Here is a 23,573-nt window from a genome sequence, read left to right as displayed (position 1 = left end):
CAGCTATTGGAATTTTCTCAGCCCCTGGAGAACTGTAGCTATAAGATCAATTTTGCTAGAAACAACATAAAACCAAAACCTTCAAATAAGAGGAGAGAAAGGAAATAGCCTATGAGTGCAGTTCTTTCTTTTTCAGTCTACAACTGGTTGTGAGTTGAAGTGCTTTAAAAATGCTATGAGTTTTAAAGTAGTAATATAAAATGTTACCAAGTGGTATTTTATAATAAAAAATAACACAGATGCAAAGTTAAGTCATACATATGCAAAGTAACAGTAATTTCTCAATTGTAGAACTTTCTGGTGAATTTTACTCTTTATTGTAAACTTTCTACTTACGTAATTAACAGCAATTACAAGGTGGGTGTGGGAGAAGGGTCCTTACAGGTTTTATTTCTTTTTAATTTCTTTCTTTCTTTTTTGTTTTGAGACAGAGCTTCAAGCTGTCACCCTGGGTAGAGTGCCGTGGCATCACAGCTCACAGCAACATCCAACTCCTGGGCTCAAGCGAGTCTCCTGCCTTAGCCTCCCAAGTAGCTGGGACTATAGGCACCTGCCACAATGCCTGGCTATTGTTTGGTTGCAGACATCATTGCTGTTTGGCAGGCCTGGGCTGGATTCAAATCTGCCAGCTCAGGTCTATGTGGCTGGTGCCTTAGCCATTTGAGCCACAGGCACTGAGCCTTTTTTTTTTTTTTTTTGGGACAGAGTCTCACTATGTCACCCTCGGTAGAGTGCCGTGGCATCACAGCTCACAGCAACCTCAAACTTCTGTGCTTAAGGGATTCTCTTGCCTCAGCCTCCCAGTAGCTGGGACTACAGGCACCTGCCACAACACCCAGCTATTTTTTGTTGCATTTGTCATTGTTGTTTGGCTGGCCTGGGCTTGGTTTGGACCCACCAGTCTCAGTGTACATGGCTAGCATTGTAACCACAGGTTTTATTTCTAAAGGGATGTTACGTCCACATCAGCTAACTGCTCACAGTACAAATCAAACAAGTCTTTCAATTCAGAAGAGGCCCAGCTCCCTCTTCCATTTCCCAAGCACAGAATGTGCCTCCACCTTCTTTAAGGTGCAGTTTACTCCTAAGGATCACACAGAGGCCTCAAAATGCTTGTCTGGGTCAGATGAAAACACACCATGTGGGGCCTATCATACCACCTGATGCACACTGAGCTGAAAGTATGTTAGCTGCTTTTGGTATCACCACCTTCGTCACCATCATCGCTTCCATTCTCTCTGACCCTGGTCAGCTGATGTGCTCAGACCGGGAACTTAATAAAGACTATGTGCTGTTTAGAATAATTGATTGCTAATTTTAGAAAAATAAAATCAGCAAATTGGGTCATTGGTACTAACATTATCAAAAGAAAAAAGGAAAAAAAGCCTGAGTCAGTTCATTCCTTCCTGGACTTGGAGATGCATTACCTTTGTGGAGAACACACTGCTTAGCAGTCAGGTGCTGAAGTGCCCAAAGGTGCATGCAGGGCAAACAGAGTACTTACGACTGGAGCTGTGACCACAGACTGTAAATTTATATAATCTCATTTCTACTCTACATAGTAACAGCATTTTAATAAGTACTCACATCTTCAGGTGTTTTATGATATTTATTCCTTGGGTTTTTTACAGTTAAATGGTGTGAAGAAAGCACATTGACCACATCTGCATTCCCAAACTTACAAGCAAAATGCAATGGAGTGTCATAACCCTGAAAAAGATATAGAAGAAGTACAATTATTTACACTTCTTTGTTTCATAAGATTAGAGCATAAGTATGTATGTATATATGTATGAAACACAGTATTGCTCTGTCACCCCAGGTAGAGTGCTGTGGCATCAGCCTAGTTTACAGGAGCCTCAAACTCCTGGGTTCATGTGATCCTTCTACTTTGGCCTCTCTAGTAGCTAGGACTACAGGTGCCAGCCACAACATATGGTTATTTTTTCTATTTTTAATAGAGACCAGGTCTCACTCTTGCTCAGACTGGTCTTGAACTCCTGAGCTCAAGTGATCCTCCTGCCTTGGCTTCCCAGAATGCTAGGATTATAGGCATGAGCCACCACACTTGGCTGAGATGAGGTGTTTTGATCAAAATTTTATCAATTCCTACTTTTAGTAATTATGATAAGAGAAAGTGACCTGAAATTATCTAATTTCAATAATGTAGTAAGTTTTCTTTCTGGACATGTGTATATATTGTACAGATATTAAGGAAAAAGTAGCTACCAGGCTACTTTTTAGTGGTTCACGTCTATAATCCCAGCACTTGGGAGGCTGAGGTAGGTAGATTGTCTGAGCTAAGAGGTTCAAGACCAGCCTGAGCCAGAGTGAGACCCTGTCTCTAAAAAATGGCTGGGCATTTTGGCAGGCACCTGTAGTCCCAGTTACTTGGGAGGCTGAGGCAAGAGGATCACTTGAACCCAAGACTTTGAGGTTGCTGTGAGCTAAGACACCATGGCACCCTACCAAAGGTAAGACTCTGTCTCAAAAAAAGATAAGAAAAAAGTAGCTGGGCACACACATATAACCCTCCAAGGTAGCCAGGCACGGTAGCTCACACCTGTAATCCCAGCACTGTGGGAGGCTGAATGGGGAGGATTGCTTGAGCTCAGGAGTTCAACGCTTGTCTGAGCGAGAGTGAGACCCTGACTCATGAAAATAATGGAAAATCCCAGCCAGGAGCCATGGCAAGTGCCTGTACTCCCAGCAGTTTCGGAGGCTGAGGCAGCAGGATGCCCAAATCTGAGGTTGCAGTGAGCTACGATGCCATTGGACTTTGCTCAGGGCATAGGGTAGAACTCTTGTCTAGACAAAAAAAAAAAAAAAAATCCTCCAAGCTACCACTTTGAGACCAACTTGAGCAATATAGTGAGACCCATGTCCACAAAAAATAAAAAAAGCAGCTGAATGTGGTGGCATATGCCTATAGTTCCAGTTACTCGGAGGCTGAGGCAGGAGGATCCCTTGAGCTCAGGAATTTGAGACTGCTGTGAACTATTACTGTGCCATTGCACTGTAGCCTGGGAGACATGGGAAACAGTGTGAGAACCTGTCTCCAAAAAAACAAAAATAAGCTCCCTCCAAAACACATATTTTCTATAGGGTACAGGGCACAGAGTGCTATATTATATCCACAAAGTCACACTTGCTGATTGTACAAATCAAACCTAATATCCTTCTTCAATTTGTTCATACTTAATCTAATTTTGATTTTATTCTTTCTTATTTTATTCATACTATTTGTTTTTGTCACCATTGTTTTATCTTTACCTCCTTCTATAATTTTGCTAGTTTGGCCTACTTTCTCTACATTCCTTTCTCTTTTTTTGTTAATTTAAAAGTCATTCTTGTTTGGCTCCGCATTCGTAGCTCAAGCGGCTAGGGCGCCAGCCACATACACTGGAGCTGGTAGGTTCAAATCCAGCCCGGGCCTGCCTAACAACAATGACAACTACAACCAAAAAATAGCTGTGTACGTGCGGCTTGGCACCTGTGGCTCAAGCGCAGGTGCCAGGGACATACACCTGAATCCAGCCTGGGGTGCCAAACAACAATGACGGCTGCAACCAAAAATTAGCCAGGCATTGTGGCCGGTGCCTGTAGTCCCAGCTACTTGGGAGGCAGAGCCAAGAGAATCGCTTGAGCCCAGGAGCTAGAGATTGCTGTGAGCTGTGATGCCCTGCACTCTACCCAGGGCGACAGCTTGAGGCTCTGTTTCAAAAAAAAAAAAAAAAAAATAGCCGGGTGTTGTGGCAGGCGCCTGTAGTCCCAGCTACTCAGGAGACTGAGGCAAGAGAATCGCTTAAGCCCAAGAGTTTGAGGTTGCTGTGAGGTGAGCTGTGACATCATGGCACTCTACTGAGGGTGACACAGTGAAACTCTGTTATCAGAAAAAAAAAATTATTGTTTTTTCAATTCTGCAGTTCAATGTATCATATTTTTTGTGTTATCAAATAATAAATTTGTGCTACACCGACACCTGCTTCTTTTACTCTCTCACTTACCACAACTTTCCAAATACTTAAGTCTTAAGTTTTACTGAGAGTTTACAATTCTTGGCTCCAAGCTATCATTGAGTTTTCCCTTATGTAAATACATCAATCTTTCTGTTTTTATAATTCTTACTTACAAATAATTTAACCATTAAAAATCATGCCTTTGAGCTGGGTGTGGTAGCTCATGCCTGTAATCCTAGCACTCTGGGAGGCCCAGATGGGAGGACTGCTTGAGCTCAGGAGTTCGAGATCAGCCTAAGCAAGAGTGTGATCCTGTCTCTGCTAAAGATAGAAAACTAGCTGGGCATGGTGGTGCACGCCTGTATTCCCCACTACTTGGGAGGTTGCGGTAGGAGGATTGCTTGAGCTCAGGAGTTTGAGGTTGCTGTGAGCTAGGCTGATGCTGTGGCACTCTAGCCAGGGCCACGGAGTCAGACTTTGTCTCCAAAACAACTACAAAAAAAAAAAATCACGCCTGGGGGCACCTATAGCTCAGTGGTTAGGGCACTGGCCACATGCACTGTGGCTGCAGGTTCAAACCCAGCCCGGGCCTGCTAAACAAATTAAAAAAAAAAAAATAGCTGGTATTGTGGCAGGCACCTGTACTCCCAGCAGTACTAGGGAGGCTGAGGCAAGAGAATCGCTTGAGCCCAAGAGTTTGAGGTTGCTGTGAGCTATGATGCCATCGCACTCTATAGAGGGCGACGAAGTGAGACTCTGTCTCAATAAAAACAAAAAAAAACATGCCTTTGAAATTTTTAACCCCACAGGAAATATTCCTGAAGTGAAAAAAATATATATCAAATACTACAAAAAAAAAAAAGACACTTAAACTTGTTTTACTGTCTTTTCTATGCTTTTTGGCATTTGCCCATGTTCCTCTCTTAACAAAACTCAAGAGAGAAGCTGCCTGGAGGACCCAAGCCCACCCATAGTGTCCCAGCCCTTTCCTGTCCCATCTCCCTGAATTCTTGAGTTCAGGGAAGGTGCTTCTCTTTTCCAACCTTCCACATGCCTCACACACTGAGATCTTAAGACACACTCACTCTACTGGAAACACAAACTAGTCAGTTAGAAAACTGGCTACAACTTCTATCAAAAAAGGAGCAGGTGAGGCGGGGACTCGTACCGCCTTGTCAGGAGTGTTGAGGTAAAGGTCAACGATGTAGCAGATTCGCTCCTGCAGCATGTCCATATTGTCATCTGGGTACATCAGCCTCATGAAATCAGGATTTTCCAGGATTTCTAAAGTCATCTGGCAGATAGAAGCCTGATTCTCTTTGGCAGCAACATGCATGACATTGTACCTACATCCTTCCTGAAAGAAAAGAGCCTCATTTTTGTTAAGTGTAGTCAAATTTTATCACAACTATTGTGATTACCATGGCACTGACAATGCTGACAGCAGGCTTACCTGTACAACAGTTGGGTTGTCTCCTGAACCAATCAGATACCGGGGATTACTCCACACAAGATCAGAAAAGGTGTCTTCTTCTCCCTTCTCCACAGCTTTTCGAAGCTTGGCAGTGAGGTCCTGAGTACGGGGATTTTTATAACTATTTGCTCGTTCTTTGTTTACTGTTTCTGATTCAGACAAGCACAAACCATCTGTAATTAAGGGAATTTAAAAACAATTTTAAGAACGGTTTCTCATCATCTCCTCTATGCTACACTGAGAGGATAAACAGCCTTTCTGCAGAAGTATACAAGCCAGCTGGGAATAGTAGGTAGGAAATGGTACACAACATACTGCACCTCTCTGGCCCAGCAGCCAGAACTCTGCTACCAGCAGGCAGGGAGGGTTGGGCAATCAGACCCAACTAGAAAACTAGGACCTGACCAGGAAAGGCTCTGCGAACCGGGCATCACCTGGTGAATTTTGAAAGCTAAGCCAGCTTTCAGCAGGTGGAGCAGGAATAAGGCAGTTGCAGCTAAAGGAACACCACCAGCAACCATATGTGGCCTTCAACGTACAAAGGGGCACCTCCTGAAGGAGAGTGAGTGTTCCACACGTGATTACCACTAGGGATATTTTACAAATTGCAAAGAGGGAAATTGGTAAACCATTAGTAATCACTCTGGTTTCCATATAGGAAGCACCTGAATAAGGCCAAATGAGGGAACAGGCAGATAGGATTCTTAACTGAGGGGCCAATGTCTGGAAGGAGAGGGTGCCACCTCTCTAGAGCCTAGCCAGACAATTGTGGGCTGAGAGGAAAGGCAGAACTCTGCACAAAGCTAACTGCCAGCAGCCTCTTCAAACAAGACCTTGGCCCTAAGCCAGCAGGTGGGTGAGCCTGACTCTTGTAGCTGCCCCAGTTCCAGAAGTGAGTGTAGCTTCAGGTGGGGAAGTAGACTGGTTTCAGTATCAAAAAAAGACCCAGAATCCAACAGGCAGCAGGGAGAGACAAGGGGATAGGCAGAAGGGCAACAGTGTTCTTTTCAGCATTTCTCCACAATTAGATGCTAGGTACTGGCGTGTCAACTTCGGAGCCTGAGTGGCTTCCTGGTCCACTCAGCCCCATCCCTTCTACCTTCATGGAGAAAACTAGTTACCATATTATCAAGAAAGAGGGTACAAAATAGTCTGGGGTAAATCTGAAAGTGACAGCAAGATATGAACTGCTGTATAATTTACCTTTCAACCCACCATTGCTAAAGACTGGTGCTGTTCTCACAGGAGAAAGTGGTAGTGAGGTTTTGCTTGGAGAAGGGAAATAATCACAAATTCCTCTAGCAAATTTCTCAGCATCTTCTCTGGTGGAAAAAGCTTTAAATCGGGACCCTTTGATCATTTTAACAGCTTGCAATGCTTCCTTTTTATTTTCATACACATGGATCCTTTCTGATTGGGAAAAGTAACAAAGGAAAGTCAGAGAAGAATAACTAGGGCACTATCACGCCTCACACTCTAGGTTCAATAATCTACAGAAACAGCAGCTATCCGTACCTGGTTATATTCTTATATTCACAGTTCAGATTTTCAATCTTAAAGAAAAGGAGCCTTGGCTAGCCAAAAAAAACCCCAAAAAGCAATTAATAAGCTTGATCAAATATGTATGTGAATAACATGATACATATTTTATACATATATAAGCAATTTAATGTCCCAAGGTACCCTACTGAAACACAAATTTTATATGGATCTTTATTAAAGATATAAAGGCTGGGCTTAATGGCTCACACCTGTAATCCGAGCATTCTGGGAGGCCTAGGCAGGAAAATTGCCTGAGCCGAAGAATTCACGATTGTCTTGGGTAAGACTTTGTCTCTACAAAAAATAAAAAAATTAGCCAGGCATAATGACTCACACCTGTAGTCCCAGCTACTTGAGAAGCTGAAGCAAGAAGATCACTTGAGCCCAGGAGTTTGAGGCTGCAGTGAGCTATGATGATGGCACTGCAGTGCAGCCTAGGCGACACAGCGAGACCTTGTCCCCCCCCATTTTTTTTGTCCCCCGAGGTGTGTGCACCGTACTGGAAGTACTGCAATACCAGGTCAATGCGTGGAGTGGACAGAGAAAATTCCTATTCCAACTCTCTGCTCCAAAAATCCATTTAATATATAACTGGTAAGAATAGATACTACAGTTGATCTTAGCCAAAAGGCCAAGAAGCGATGAGACCTTGTCTTTTAAGAAAAAAAAAAAGAATTGAAATAAAAATAATTTTAGGCTGGCACAGTGGCTCACAATTGTAATCCTAGCACTCTGGGAGACCAAGATGGATGGATCTCTTGAACTCAGGAGTTTGAAACCAGCTTGAGCAAGAGCGAGAGACTATCTCTACTGAAAATAGAAAAATTAACTGGGTGTGGTGGCACATGCCTATAGTCCCATCTACTTGGGAGGCTGAGGCAAGCGGATTGCTCAAACCCAGGAGTTTAAGATTGCTGTGATCTGTGATGCCACAGTGCTCTACCCAGGGTGACAAAGTGGAAAAAAAAAGACTATCATAAATACACAAAATACAAATGATGGATTTGGAGAAAATAATAATAACCAGTATAACAGAAGAATAGTTAATGTCCACTGTTTGATAAAAATGGCCAATGTCGGGTGGCGCCTGTGGCTCAGTGGGTGGGGCAATAGCCCCATGTACCAAGGGTGGCAGGTTTGAGCCCGGCCCCCAACCAAATTGCAACAAAAAAATAGTCAGGCGCTCTGGCGGGCACCTGTAGTCCCAGCTACCCAGCAGGAGGCAAGAGAATCACCTAAGCCCAAGAGTTGGAGATTGCTGTGAGCTGTGACACCACTCTACCAAGGGTGATAAAGTAAAACTCTCTCTCTCTCTTTTTTTTTTATTATTTTTATTTTTTGCAGTTTTTGGCCAGGGCTGGGTTTGAACCCGCCACCTCTGGCATATGGGGCTGGCACCCTACCCCTTTGAGCCACAGGCGCCACCGGAAACTTTGTCTCTTAAAAAAAAAAAAAAGCCAATGTGGCTCGGTGACCCTAACACAGTGGTTATGGTGTCAGCCTCATACACTGAAGGTGACGGGTTTGAACCCAACCTGGGCCAGCTAAACAACTGCAACAAAAAAATAGCCAGGTGTTGTGGTGGGTGCCTCTAGTGTCAGCTGCTTGGGATGCTGAGGCAAGAGAATCGCTTAAGCCCAAGAATTTGATGTTGCTGTGAGCTGTGACACCACGGCACTCTACCGAAGACAACACAGTGAGACCCTGTCTCAAAAAGGAAAAAAAAAAAAGGCCAATGGGCAGCGCCTGTGGCTCAGTGAGTGGGGCGCCGGCCCCATATGCCGAGGGCGGCGGGTTCGGACCCAGCCCCGGCCAAACTGCAACAAAAAAATAGCTGGGCGTTGTGGTGGGCGCCTGTAGTCCCAGCTGCTCGGGAGGCTGAGGCAAGAGAATCGCTTAAGCCCACCAGTTGGAGGTTGCTGTGAGCTGTGTGATGCCACGGCACTCTACCGAGGGCGGTACAGTGAGACTCTGTCTCTACAAAAAAAAAAAAAAGGCCAATGTATTGACCAACCATTCATCAAAGACAGACCATAAGCGTATACCTAAAATGAGAGAGCAAGTTTCCCTTACTCAAAAGACAAATGAAAAGTTTAAACAACATACAGTATGGTTTGCAGAACAGAAACATAATAATCACCTTTGCCTTTGTAGATAAAAATATGTCTTGGAAGGTGGTACCTTTGAAAGGTATTAAGAAATGCTTACCTTTTGGCTCTGTACTTCTACTTACCATTTTTATAAAAATAAAAACAAAGTGCAGTTATGTATATTTATATTAAAAAATACATGCATATTATATATTGAAACATTAAATATAAATGCAACATTTATATGTATAAATAAAAAATAGCTAGATCAAGTATTATACATGAAAGAAGTTAAATGGTTACATCTAGGGAGTAAGATCTGGGTAGGTAGGAGAGAAATTTCACTTTTACTTTAGATACCATACAGTATGTAATATATATGTTATAATTAAACTTTTCATAAGCAACTTTCATAATAAAGATCAACAATAAATAGAAATTGCATCATGAACATTTCAGTGTCATTAATGTTCTTGTAAAAGATCTGACAGTTGGCAACTGTGGCTCAAGCAGTTAAGGCACCAGCCACATACACCTGAGTTGGCGGGTTCGAATCCAGCCTGGGCCCGCCAAACAACAATGATGGCTGTAACCAAAAAATAGCCAGGCGTTGTGGTGGGCACCTGTAGTCCCAGCTACTTGGGAGGCTGAGGCAAGAGAATCCTTAAGCCCAAGAGTTGGAGGTTGCTGTGAGCTGTGACGCCACAGCACTTTACCGAGGGCGAAATAATAAGACTCTATTTCAAAAAAGAAAAAGAAACAATATATATATGTGTGTGTATATATATATATATATTCACCATAATCTTATCACCCCAAATTAACTATTATCAACATTTTGTTTTTTTTTGAGATAGAGTCTCAAGCTGTCACCCTCAGTAGAGTGCTGTGGCGTCACAGCTCACAGTAACCTCAAACAAACTCTTAGGCTTAAGCAATTCTCTTGCCTCCACCTCCCGAGAGCTGGGACTACAGGCGCTCGCCACAACGCCCAGCTATTTTTTTTGTTGTTGCAGTTGTCATTGTTGTTTTAGTAGGCAGGGGCGGGCTGGGTTTGAACCCGCCAGCCTTGGTGTATGTGGCCAGTGCCATAACCACTGTGTGACAGGCGCCTCCTGTTAACATTTTAAAACAGAATTTTCCTGAATTTTTTGTAAATCTATATAAACATTTTTAAAAATTGGTTCAGCACCCATAGCACAGTGGTTACAGCGCCAGCCACATATACTGAGGGTGGCGGGTTCAAACCTGGCCCAGGCCAGCTAAAAAACAACTGCAACAAAAAATAGCCCGGCATTGTGGCAGACACCTATAGTCCCCGATACTTGGGAGGCTGAGGCAAGAGAATCAATTAACCCCAAGAGTTTGAGGTTGCTGTGAACTGTGCCTGCAGGTGCCTGCCACAATGCCCAGCTATTTTTTTGTTGTAGTTATCACTGTTGTTTAGCAGGCCTGGGCCAGATTCAAATCCACCAGCCTGGGTGTATGTGGCTGTCACCCTAACCACTGAGCTACAGGCATTGAGACAAGTCAATAAATATTTTTATGTACAGTATTCACTTTTTAACCACCCCTCCAACAGGTACCATCCATTTAAGGCAAGACTGCACAGTGCTCACATTACCATTTCTTGCTGGGATATCCTCATACACAGGGCACACACCATAGTACAGAGGGGGCTCCTTAGAGGCAGTCACTCCAGCTCTGTGGGTGTCAACACCAGCCGCAGCGCTCAAGGGTACTGAGCAGGAGTGAGATGTCATGGCATCTTCCTCTGGAGGATTCAGGCCTACACTATAACCAAAATCTCTATCTTCAGAAAAACTAGGATGGTCAATTGGATTCTCTACAGCAGACTTCAAAATCCTTTGTGTTTCTTGGCTGAGAGCTGTGGCACCTCCCTCCTTGCAGAGGGGAGGAAAGGAAGGTAGCCTTCTTCCTTGCTCTAGTAAAGCCTGAGCCAATTTTTTCTCAAAAATGAACCGGGTGGTCGATGTAATGGGTCCACATTTCAGTCCAGCTTTAACAATTTCTTCTCTAAGGTCATCTGGATTTAGAAGTTTCAGCCAAGCCAAGATGGCATCCATTGTCATTTCACCTAGGCCCATGAGAAAAAAAAAAAAAAATTAATTCCCTGGCTATAAGCACATCCTTATGTAATTTAAAAAAGGCTTAACATAAAAACCTGGTTTCAAAGTTTCATTTCAATCCAGTGTTTCTCCATTTTTTGGGTTTCTATAAATTCTGTATGGTAATTTTCATAAGTTTTATTCTTCCACGTCTATAATATCCTTTTTTTCTTTTTTTGAGACAGTCTCACTATGTCACCATCAGTAGAGTGCTGTAGCGTCACAGCTCACAGCACCCTCAAACTCAGCCTCCCAAGTAGCTGGGACTACAGGTGCCTGCCATAACACCTGACTATTTTTTTGTTGTTGTCATTGTTGTTTAGCAGGCCTGGGCTGGATTAGAACCTGCCAGACCCGGTGTATGTGGCTGGTGCCCTAACCTCTAAGCTAAGGGGCACCGAGTCTTTTTTTTGAGTCTTACTCTGTTCCCGAAGGCTAGAGTGCTATAGCATCATAGTTCACAACAACCTCAAACTCCTGGGTTTGAATGATCCTCTTGCCTCAGCCTCCCAAGTAGCTAGGACTACAGGGTGTGTGCCGCCACACCCAGGTAATTTTTCTATTTTTAGTACAAATGAGGTCTCATTCTTATTCAGGCTGGTCTTGAACTCCTGAGCTCCATTAATCTACCTGCTTTGGTTTCCCAGAGTGCCAGGATTGTGGACATGAGCCACCATGCCCTATTACTTCCACATCTATAATAATCTAAACAAAATGAAAACAAGCAGCTTCTATTTGGATAAGAAATATCCAAATGTTAAATGGATGGTACCTGTTGGGGGGTGGTTAAAAATTGAATACTGTACATAAAAATATTTATTCACTTGTCTCAGTGCTTGTAGCACAGTGGTTAGGGTGATTTGGATAAGAATCTCATAATCCAGTTCCATCACATGTTAGTTTCAGGTTAATGTTCTCAGTAGGTAAGTGCACTAAGGAGACAGGCATACTCATTTGTCACTGGTTGAGAACATAATTTGGAACAAATCCCATGGAAGTCAAGTCAACAATATCCACCAAAATTCCAACTTTAGACTAGCCATAGTGGCTCATGCCTGTAATCACAGAACTTCCAAAGGCTAAGGCAGAAATTGCTTGAACCCAGGAGTTCGAGACCAGCCTGGGCAACATAACATAAGCAAAAGCCCATCTCAAAAAATATTATTTTCAAAATTAGCAGGGTGGAGTGGTGTGGACCTGTAGTCCCAGCTACTCAGGAGGCTGAGGCAGGAGGATCACTTGAACCCAGGAGTTCAAGAGTGCAGTGAGCTATCTGCAGTCCAGCCTGGGTTACAGAGTGAGACCCTATTGTAAAAAAAAAAACAAAAAAAAAGGCGGCACCTGTAGCTCAGTGGGTAGGGCGCTAGCCACATATACTGGGGCTGGCAGGCTCGAACCCAGCCCAGGCCTGCTAAAACAGCAATGACAACTGCAACAAAAAAACACCCAGGCATTGTGGTGGGCGCTTGTAATCTCAGTTACTTGGAAGGCTGAGGCAAGAGAATGGCTTAAGACCAAGAGTTTGAGATTGCTGTGAGCTGTGACACCATGACACTCTACCCAGGACAACAGCTTGAGACTCTGTCTCAAAAAAAAAAAAAAAAGAAAAGAAAAGAAAAGAAATTCCAACTCAAGAAATTTATGCTACTTTACCCCATAAGTGATGGGAGAGTATGCAAAGATTTAAACAGAGGAGCCACACACACAGCTCTGGCAGTCACTTTGTTAATACAATGAATAACTAGTGCTTTATGCTCTAGAGCAGCAGTTCTCAGCCTGTGGGTTGAGACCCACAGGATCTATATTAAAGGGCCATGCCATTAGGAAGGTTGAGAACCACTGCTCTAGAGGATCTCCTTGTGCTTAGTGCCTGGTATGATGTTCTAAGCCAGGGGTCCTCAAACTGCGGCCTGCGGGGCCACGTGAAGCGGTGTGATTGTATTTGCTCCTGTTTTATTTTTTTACTTCAAAATGATATGTGCAGTGTGCATAGGAATTTGTTCATAGTTTTTTTTTTTTAAACTATAGTCCAGCCCTCCAATGGTCTGAGGGATAGTGAATTGGCCCCTTGTTTAAAAAGTTTGAGGACGCCTGCTCTAAGCATTTAACACATATTACATATTATGAATAGTTATAATAACCCATGTGCTAGGTATGGCCACTCCTCACCTTCACTTGACAGACGAAGACCCCATAGAGTAGAGAGGCTATGTAACTTGTCCAAGTTACACAACTGTCAAACAAGTGGATCTGAACCAGCACTGGGGCTTTCATCAGTGTAGTTGGAGAAACAATGGTTAAACTTACGAAGTATAGATTAAGGGGGGCCAGCTAGACTAAGAGGAGAATAAGAAATGATAGAGTACAGACTACTGTTGTAGTAACAGGGATTGAGAAACTGGCCAATTAGATGCCACAGGGCAGGGCTTAAGGGCATGTAATGGGCCTAAAGGACCACATTTCTGTCCAGGTCCCTAGGAAGAGACTTTACTGAGGCAGATGATGTTAGAGATGGAAAAAGTGGAAGGAAATTATTTTTTCCCCAATATAGGCATCTATATGCAAGCCTTTCTATTGCATACCCAGTGGACATTTTGATTTTCAAGTCTGAGGTTTAGAAGACAGGAAGTTCAGAGTGGGGAAAACCAGATTCAGGAGTCATCAGCATGAAGATGGTGGTTGTAAAACCGAAGCCTATACCAGAAATAACACAGAAACACACAAAAAGACAACCTAAAAAGGAATCTGAGTAATACTAAAGATTAAAAGACAGGAGGAGTGGGTGGCGCCTGTGGCTCAAGGAGTAGGACGCCGGTCCCATATGCTGGAGGTGGCAGGTTCAAACCCAGCCCCGGCCAAAAAAAGAAAAAGACAGGAGGAGGAAGAAAAACTCAACACTTGAAGATATTAATAAATCACTGAAACCAAGAAGTAGAGGGTTTTAGGAAGTGTTTACAAATGACACACAAAAAAGTCTGAGATTGCTTTTAAATTATTTCAGCAGTAGAGTAAAAACAGGGAGATGTGGTAGATAAAATAAGAAGTACAAAATACTAACACTTGTTGAAGCTGGGCCACATATACCAGCATTCATCACTTTATTATATTGATTTTGTGTACTTCGTTGTTTCAAAGAAATTTTCTAACGCCACCCCAACTCCAAGAAGATTTCATTTTTTCTGTTTTGAGACAGTCTCACTTTGTCGCCTTGGTAGAGTGCTGTCGGGTCATAGCTCACAGCAACCTCAAACTCTTGGGCTCAAGGGATTCTCTTGCCTCAGCCTCCCAAGCAGCTGGGACTACAGGTGCCTGCCACGCCACCTGGCTATTTTTAGACAGGGTCTTGCTCTGGCTCAGCTGGTCTCAAAACTTGTGAGCTCAGGGCAATCCATCCACCTCAGCCTTCCAGAGTGCTGGGATTACAGGCATGAGCCACCATGCCTGACCTCATTTGAATTTTTTAAATTTTTTTAAAATTGAAACAAAGTCTCACTTTGTCGCCCTTGGTAGAGTGCTGTAGTGTCATAGTTCACAGCAACCTCAAACTCTTGGGCTCAAATGATCTTCTTGCCTCAGCTTCCCCAGTAGCTGGGACTATAGGCATCCGCCACAATGCCCGGCTAATTTTTTTTTTTTTTAGAGACGGGGTCTCACGCTCACTCAGGCTGGTCTGGAACTCCTGAGTGCAGACAATCCACCTACCTAGGCCTCCCACAGTGCTACGATTACAGATGTGAGCCATTGCACTTGGCCTCCAAGATTTTGAAAAAGGGGCTCCTTATTTGAAAAGGGAATCTTAGTCTTTTAAACAATAAATGTATTTATTCAGTCCCCTCTAAAGCTGCCAAAAAACCTGAAGGTAGAGCCTACTGACTCCAAAATTTTGCCCAGGAATAAGCACCTAATCAGACACAGATTGTTGAGTACAAACTGACATGAGGGGCTGTAATGAATCCCCAGTGACGTGCTCATTAAAACCACATGGAGGATGGGCGGTGCCTGTGGCTCAAGGTGTAGGGCACCAGCCCCAAATACTGGAGGTGGTGGGTTCAAACCCCGCCCCGGCCAAAAACTGCAAAAACTGCAAAAAAAAAAAAAGCCACATGGAGGGCAAAATTTGAGGGGTGGAAACAAGGAGAGAAGATGCTATGAATAAGCAGGGAAGAACTCTTTTGGTTCTTGGCAGTATTTCACTTTTCATACAATCTTTGTGACCTTACTCTAAAGCTACTTTTTAACTTGGGTATTTATAGGGAGGTTTTGTCCTTGCAACCAATGGATCCCTAAATAAACACATTACCTTACCTTACCCTACCGTACCTTTCATTATGTCACTAATGTGTAGCCTTGGGCAAACTGTTCAAACTCTCATCTTCAGTTTCCTCATCTATAAAATCGATATACTAATAGCTCTTTCTTAGGATATAATGAAAATTAGACAAAGTAATGCATGTAAAGACTGCACCACTGTGTCTGACACTGACAAATTATCCATAAATGTCAGATACAGCTATAAAACTATGAAGGGACATAGGCTTATTCATCTTTCAGAATAAGTATATAACGTGGTAAAAAGTCAGTCTGAATAAAAATAAAAATGTACACTTTCTTACTAATATTCATTTTTTTTTTTAGAGACAGTCTTACTTTATCGCCCTCAATAGAGTGACATGGCGTCACAGCTCATAGCAACCTCCAACTACTGGGCTTAGGTGATTCTACTGCCTCAGCCTCCCACGTAGCTGGGACTACAGGCACCTGCCACAACACCTGGCTATTTTTGTTGTTGTTGTTGCAGTTTGGCCAGGGCTGGGTTTGAACCCGCCACCCTTAGTATGTGAGGCCAGTGCTCTACCCACTGAGCCACAGTGCTACCCATCTTACTAATATTCTTAATATAAGATACATGTAGCTACTCAAGTGTACAAAGAAACAAAGGATAAAGCAGAAACTTGGTTACCTATGGGGTGTGGTGGGAACCAGATAGAAAAAGTGGGAGAATATGAATAAGATAGAGGGATGGGGGGAGAGTAACTTACCAATTTAAGTTTTTATATGGTTCTGACTTTAAAAAACATGTTTGTGATTCATACACTCTAAAAATAACTAAATAAACAATTAAAAAGATGGGAGAGACCCTCAAACAGAATAGAAACCAAAACTCATAATCCTAACTGTATTACAAATTAATAACATAAAAGAGAACTAAAATAACTTTGGAAAACCTTAAGTGGCTAGGTACTCCAAAATAAATTGTACACAATTACTGTACACTAGATAGTAGGTGTTTTTCCTAACAGTATAGATTACTAAATCCGAGGCTATTTTATCTATACTCTCAGACTAAGCAAATAACTGCAGCATCCTGTGGGAGCCAGGATTCTCACTGACAGAGAATGAAAGTGGGTATGAGAACAGGACAGCAAGTAAGCATCTGTGGCTATGGGAGCCACAAGGCCTCTCCAATGCTCAGAATAGCCATAGACAATACATGAACAAGAGGTGTGCCTGTGTTCTAATAAAACTAAGTACAGAAATAGGTAGGGGGCATATTTGACTCTTGGGCTAGAATAAAACCAGTGATGTTGCACTGGAACCAAAAGTACTCTTGTGGCCTCACAGTCTTTGATAGATATATAACTTATGGGAAATTGAGTTAAGTCTGTAGAATGGATAAAGTGTTCCATCAATGTTAATTTCCTGGTTTTCATATTATAGTGTGATTTATGGGGACTCTAAGTAGATGGTAAACATCATTTCTGTCACTTTTTTATTTTGAAATCTTATGGACTCAGAAATTGTTGCAAAAATTATATGGAGAAGTCCTGCAGATTCATTGCCCAGTTTACCCCAAAGGTTGACAGCTTACATATCTAAAGTACACTATCAAAACCAAGAGACTGACAGTGACACAAAGTAACAAACTAGACCTCAAAACTCACCAGCCTCTGCAGGCCTTTTTTTGAATGTATCTTGTATGATTCTATGACAATTTACCAAATATACAGACTCCTGTAACCACTACCACAATCCCTTTCCACAAGACCTCTTTCCTGCTGCCCTTAGGTAATGCTCAATCTCCCCCACTGTCCCCAACCCCTGGCAACCACTCACTTATTCTCTATCCCTATAACTCTTTCATTTCAATAATGTTATATAAATAGCCTCTTAAGTATACAACTTTTGAGATTGGCTTTTCTCATTCAGCACAATGCCCCTGAGATCCATGCACGCTGTTGAAGGGATCCCTACTGAGCAGCACCCCATGGCATGAATGTGCCAGGTTGTTTAAACATTCACCCCTAAAGTGACATTTGGATTGTTACAGTTTTGGGCAATTACAAATCAGGATGCTAGAAACATTCATACATGGGCTTGTGTATGAAAGTAAGTTTTCATTTGTTTAGGATAAAAAGCTAAGGAGTGAACCAGCCTGAACAATAGTGAGACCCCAACTCTACTAAAAATAGTAAAACTAGCTGGGCGTTGTGGTGGGCACCTGTAGTCCCAGCTACTCAGGAGGCTGAGACATCACAGTACTCTAACCAGGGCGCAAGGGAATGACACTCTGTCTTTAAAAAAAAAAAAGATCAGGAGGGCAGGACAGGTTTAACTTTCTGAGAAACTGCCAGACTGATTTCCAGAGTGGCTGTACCATTTCCCAAAAGCAATTCATCAGATCCAGTTTCTCCACATCTCTGCCAACTTGGGATAATATCAGTATTTTTTTATTTCAGCCATTCTAACAGGTGTGTAGGGATATCTCATTTTAGGTTTAATTTGTATTTCCTGCCAGGTGTGGTGGTTCACACCTGTAATCCCAGCAACTTGGGAGACTGAGGTAGTAAAATTGCTTGAGCCCAGGAGTTCAAGAGAAACCTGGGCAACACAGCAAAACCCTATTTCTCTCTCTTTTTGGAGTGACAGACTCACTCTGTTACCCTGGCTAGAGTGCAGTGGTGTCATCCTAGCTCTATGCAACCCCAAACTTCTGTGCTCAAGAGATCCTCCTGCCTCAGACTCCCCTGTAGCCTTCTGAGTAGCTAGAACTACAGGTGCACGCAACTACACCTGGCTAATTTTTTCTTTTTTCCAGAAACAGCATCTTACTCTTACTCAAGGTGGTCTCAAACTCCTGGTCTCAACCAATCCTCCTACCTAGGTCTCCCACAGTGCTAGGATTATAGGTGGAAGCCACCTGCCTGGCCAAAACGCCATCTCTTAAATATGAAAAAAAATTTATTTCCCTACTGGCTGATGATGTTGAACGTCTTCTCACATGTTTAATTGCTTTGTACTATTTTTGTGATCCTCTGTAAGTCTAAAAGTATTTCAAAATGAAAATCTAAAAATTAAAAATCAATTATTAATTAAAAAAACACTCCAAACTCTGATGTCTTAACTCCATGCCCCAAAAGCCACGTGCATTACTTATTTATTTATTTTGTAGTTTTTGGCCAAGGCTGGGTTTGAACCTGCCACCTCCGTATATGGGGGCCCTACTCTTTTGAGCCACAGGTACCGCCCACGTGCATTATGTGTTTAGCTTTAGTGTCTGGGTAATTTTTAGTCTTGGTGTCCTGCTGAGTTTTGTGGCACAGTGTTGACAGTGTAAATGGGTAAGCAGCATGGTATTCATTAAAGATGCCACCTAGATGTTGTGGTGGGCGCCTGTAGTCCCAGCTACTTGGGAGGCTGAGGCAAGAGAATCGCTTAAGCCCAGGAGTTGGAGGTTGCTGTGAGCTGTGTGAGGCCACGGCACTCTACCGAGGGCCATAAAGTGAGACTCTGTCTCTACAAAAAAAAAAAAAAAAAAATTGTTTAAAAAAAAAAAGATGCCACCTAGAACTTTCTTATGGGGATGAGAGAAGGTAAGAACCCAGCAGGATGAAAGATGCACTGGAGCCAGTAGCAACAGATCTATACCCCATCTTGTGTGATCTCAGTGGGACAATGACCTTCCTAAGGCCTGTTTCCTCAGCTGTAAAACCAGGACATGAGAAATAAATTCTCCCTAGGGACGTCTTTATCCCTAAGATTCTAAAGTAGGGTCATCAGTTTTGTTTTCTGCTCAAAAAATTTCATATTCCTATCAAAATACTTGAGGAACTTTTGTTTATCTTCCAGGAAAAAATCAGATGTGAATGCAAACAGAGCATGGCTCCTGAAGGAGGAGGGCACACAAAACCTGGTCAGCAGCCACTGTCCTACCTGAAGCGTGGGGCTGCGGATGAAAGCAAACTGCTGGTGGGTGGGGAATGGGATTCTCAGTCAAATCAGAGCCTCCAAAACAAAACCAAAAAAACCCACCAAACCTAAAAGCCTGCCCACAGGACCCTACACCAGGACCTCCAGACTCAGCTTATCCAACATCTGTTTGTTTTATCTCCAGATCTTTTCACAGAATACCAGACACACACCTAACATCCTCCACAGCTCTACTTGGATGATGCTGGTAATTACTATGACAGACTGCACTCATTAATGCCTAGTATGTGCCAAATACTGCACTTATTCAACTCTGAAAAAAATCTTATTAGCTAGGTAAAAGGACAGTTGTAGAAGTGAAATAACAAGAAAAATGATTAACTGAGTTTTCCAGTAATGGCTAAAGTCAACCTTTTTTTTTTTCTCTCTGCTCTCTTTCTCTCCCTACCTGACTTGCTGACAGGCACCCTGTGGCGACTGTTTTCACAACATCAAAAAAGAGCTAAAAACACAGAAAGCAAATGTAAATCTTTCTCTTTTCAAACTGTTTTTGAGGGCAGCGCCTGTGGGTCAGTGTGTAGGGCACCAGCCCCATATACCAAGGGTGGCAGTCGGTTTGAACCAGACCAGCCAAACTGCAACAACAACAATGGAAAAAAACAAAACCTGTTTTGATTCTTAAGTAGTTCATGAGTGAACAGCAGGGGTCCCTGCCCAAAACTGTATCTGGAGGGCAGTCACTTGGACATCTTCCCAGTTTTTGTTATCTACAGCTACGTGCCACCAAGAAGAAAGCAAGGGATGGGTACGAACTTACACAAACTGATGCATAAAGCCCACTCAAACAATACAAAGTACTGTTCCTCAGTGTCACAGGAAAAACAAACAAATGCGGTTTCTATCACTATATTCTCACACAATGCTTCAGAAACCAGATGTGTGGGGTTCCCCCACCAATCCCTCAAGTATTCAACTGGATGTCCTCTAATTCATTCCTAGTCTAATTATATCTACCTGGAGTATGTGTCAGACTATACAGGTTAAGGGCTCAGTCCCACAAGTCCCCCACTACCAATGCATCAAGTTGTTTTGCTTGTGCTTCTGACCAACCACTGTAAATCAGGGTTCCCACAACTCCCTCCTTGGGTTTCATTAATTCACCAGAGCAGCTCACACAACACAAGGAAATACTTTACTTACATTTACCGGTGTATTACAAATGATTACAAAGAATAGAGATGAAGAGGTGCACATGGTAAAAAAGTGGGAAGGGAAGTGCAGCTTCCATGCCATCTCTGGGCGTACCACCCTCAACTCAACATGACATCTAGAAACTACCTGAACCCAGTCCTTTGGGGCTTTTACAGAAGCTTCATTATGGAGGCAAGATTGATTAAACCCTTGGCCATTTGTGATCCATTTAAGTTTTCTGCCCCTCTGCTTTGCCTGGAGATTGGAGATGGGGCTTGAAGTCTCTGGACTTCCCTATGACCAGCAGCCATCCTTAAGCTACCTACGAGCTGCCAGCCATCAGTCACCTCATTAGTATACACAAAGACATTACTTTGTAAATTCCAGGGATGTTAGGAGTTGTATGCCAGGTAACCAGGATGAAAACCAAATACTGGATATATTTCACAATGTCACAAGTTTAAACGTGAACATTTAAAATTACCAAAACCTAACTCCTGATCTGCTTCACCCAAACCTTACAGTCTACCCCAAAGCAATAGATAATAACCACATCCTTCCATTTCCTTCTTCCCTACACCCTGGAGTTATACGCAGTACTTGGATTTTCTTTGTTCTACCTTATATCCAATTACCAATAACTTCACATTCAAAACAAAACCAGAATTCAGCAACTTATTACTGCTACCCTGATTTAAGCCATCGTTCCCGAAGCCTTGTTTCCATTACAGCAAGAATCTATTCCAAAGCTTTGCTGTCTCCATCCTTGCCTCCTCTCCTTGTCTGGCGACCGCGGCTTCAACACCAGCCTAACTTTGCCTTCTAGCCTTCGCAGACGCTATTCCCTACCTCACCTCATGCTCTCATCCTAGAAATAATCTTCACGTCTCACTCCTGCTCCAGCCTCAGGGGTGCCCAGGTATCCCACTACAATTTCCATTACAGCAGCCAGAATGAACTTTCCAAAGCGAGCCCTAGACCATGTCACTCTTACTCTGGACACCGCAACGACTTCCTGTCATGCAAAATAAAATTTCCGCTCATTTGCCTCTTGGGTTACTGCCCTGCGGATTCCTGTTCCCCCAGCACCCCGACGTCAACCGGCCCGGTGTCTAACTGCTCTTCTCCGAGCCGGGAGCTCTAGGGGCGCGGGCCAGGGGACATGGGGACCTGGGGCGGGGAGAAGACCCGGGCCAGAGACTCAGAACTAGAAGGGGGCGCGGCGGATCTGGGGACCCAGGGCCAGGGAAGAGGTGGGGACTGCGGACCCTGGGTGGGGAGAGAGCGCGGGGCCCACAGGCCGACTTGCCTTACCTGAGCCGGGGCCAGCGGCCGCCGGGGGAGGCGGAGCGGGGGTTGGGCTCCTGCCCAGGCCCCGCGGCCGCTTCTCCAGTCGCCGCACCAGCCAGCGCACGGCGATCAGCAGCACCGAGGCGCCAAGCAGCTCCCAGGCCAGCGCTGCCCACTCGGCCGCCGCAAGCCGCGGCCACAGCATCGCCGCCGCCCGGGCCGCCGCAGCCGCCGATAACTCCAGGGTCCTTCGTCACCTCGCTCCGTACCGGGCTGCCCGCGCCACTGCCTGACGGCGCCGTACCCGGGGGCTGCTGGCTCGGGCCGGGGGCTGCACGCGTGGACACGAGTGTCCGCCTCAGATCTCGGAAGCTTGCTGAGGGAGCACGGTCGCGGCCCCGGCTCCAGGTGGCAGAGGGCGGGCGAGCGCGCCGTCAGGCAGCAGCGCGGACAGGCGGGGCGCGGGGGTCCTGAGACGGGCGCGGCGCCGCGTTGCTCCGGGTCGGGGGCCGGCGGGGGCAGCAGGGGAACGGCTGGAACAGCATCTGTCCTGGCGTCGCCCGCCCACCAGCTGCAGGTCTTGGAAGCGTGGTCACTCCGGGTGTGGACGAGGAGGGCGCCGGGGAGGCCTGTATGGGACTGCGGAGGAGCTGGCGGGACTGTAGGCGCTCACCACTCCGCCCCGGAACAATTGCGCGTTTCGTCGTTAGTGACGTCCTTGCCAACCGCAGAGTTTGTAAACTTAGGACTCCAAAGCATTTCTGACCGGTAAGAAAGCTGCAGACTGGCTTTGCCATGTGCTTGGGAGGATTATTGTTTCCTGTTAACCTTGCACCTGACTTTTTCTCTGCCTGGCCGTTGGATTTGTATTCTTGGTCCGAGTTAATTTTTACTTTATTACCACCCTCTGCCTGAGGCCAAGTAAGGCTTCCTGGAGGAATCGAGCAGGTGCCTTGCCATACTCCGTACTGTACGATACCTTCCGCAGGGAAGATGGGTAAATTGCAAATTAAAACTTCAATGAAATACTGCTTTGCCACAGTGACTAAAATTAAAATTGACTATCAAATTGTGGTGAGAATGTAGAATAATTTTGGAATTCTCTTACATTGTTTGTGGAAAGTGACTAGACAGAGCCCTCAAGAATGCCATTAGTCCCCTTTTAAAAGAGGCCAGGGAGAAGCCCTTTGCCTCTTATATCATGTAAAGACAGAGCAAGAAGGCATCATCTAAGAACTAGAAGCTGGGCTTCATCAGACAGAATCAGCAGGTGCCTGATCTTGGTCTCCCCTAGCCTTCATCTGTTTACAAGTTTATGCTATTTTTTTTTTTTGTAGAGACAGAGTCACTTTATGGCCCTCTGTAGAGTGCCGTGGCCTCAGACAGCTCACAGCAACCTCCAACTGTTGGGCTTAAGCGATTCTCTTGCCTCAGCCTCCCGAGCAGCTGGGACTACAGGCGCCCGCCACAACGCCCGGCTAAAGTTTATGCTATTTTGTTAGAGCAGCCTGACTAGACCAAAACTGTTTCCTGATGGCTAGGCAATTCAACCCTGGGTATTTACCAAAAAGAATAAAACAGAAGTCCACAGAGATTGGTTCACAAGTGTTCATAGTAGCATGATGCATAGTATTGTAGCCCCCAAGTACATCAGCAGGTGGATAAGAAATTGTTGTAAAATGCTACTTTA

General features: G+C 44.2%; 1 protein-coding gene and 1 pseudogene across 2 annotated transcripts in view; both read right to left on the bottom strand.

The window, feature by feature from the left end:
• The window catches only part of ANKLE2 (ankyrin repeat and LEM domain containing 2), a 35,002-nt gene extending 11,813 nt beyond the window's left edge, over positions 1-23,189 (bottom strand). Inside the window, exons 1-6 of one of the 2 annotated variants that reach the window (XM_053587560.1) lie at positions 21,908-23,189; positions 10,690-11,163; positions 6,637-6,843; positions 5,413-5,606; positions 5,128-5,316; positions 1,588-1,710 (exon numbers count right to left, since the gene is read on the bottom strand). In XM_053587560.1, coding sequence (XP_053443535.1) covers positions 1,588-1,710; positions 5,128-5,316; positions 5,413-5,606; positions 6,637-6,843; positions 10,690-11,163; positions 21,908-22,088 — 1,368 coding nt within the window. In that variant the 5' untranslated portion in view covers positions 22,089-23,189. The remainder of the gene's footprint in view (positions 1-1,587; positions 1,711-5,127; positions 5,317-5,412; positions 5,607-6,636; positions 6,844-10,689; positions 11,164-21,907) is intronic. The other variant, XM_053587561.1, reaches the window with a different exon arrangement.
• LOC128585321 (uncharacterized) lies at positions 7,460-7,618 on the bottom strand (annotated as a pseudogene).
• Positions 23,190-23,573: the final 384 nt, after the last annotated feature.

Source organism: Nycticebus coucang, chromosome 4 (assembly GCF_027406575.1).
Source record: "Nycticebus coucang isolate mNycCou1 chromosome 4, mNycCou1.pri, whole genome shotgun sequence".
Lineage (NCBI taxonomy): Eukaryota > Metazoa > Chordata > Mammalia > Primates > Lorisidae > Nycticebus > Nycticebus coucang.
This window is presented reverse-complemented; position numbering and strand designations above follow the sequence as displayed.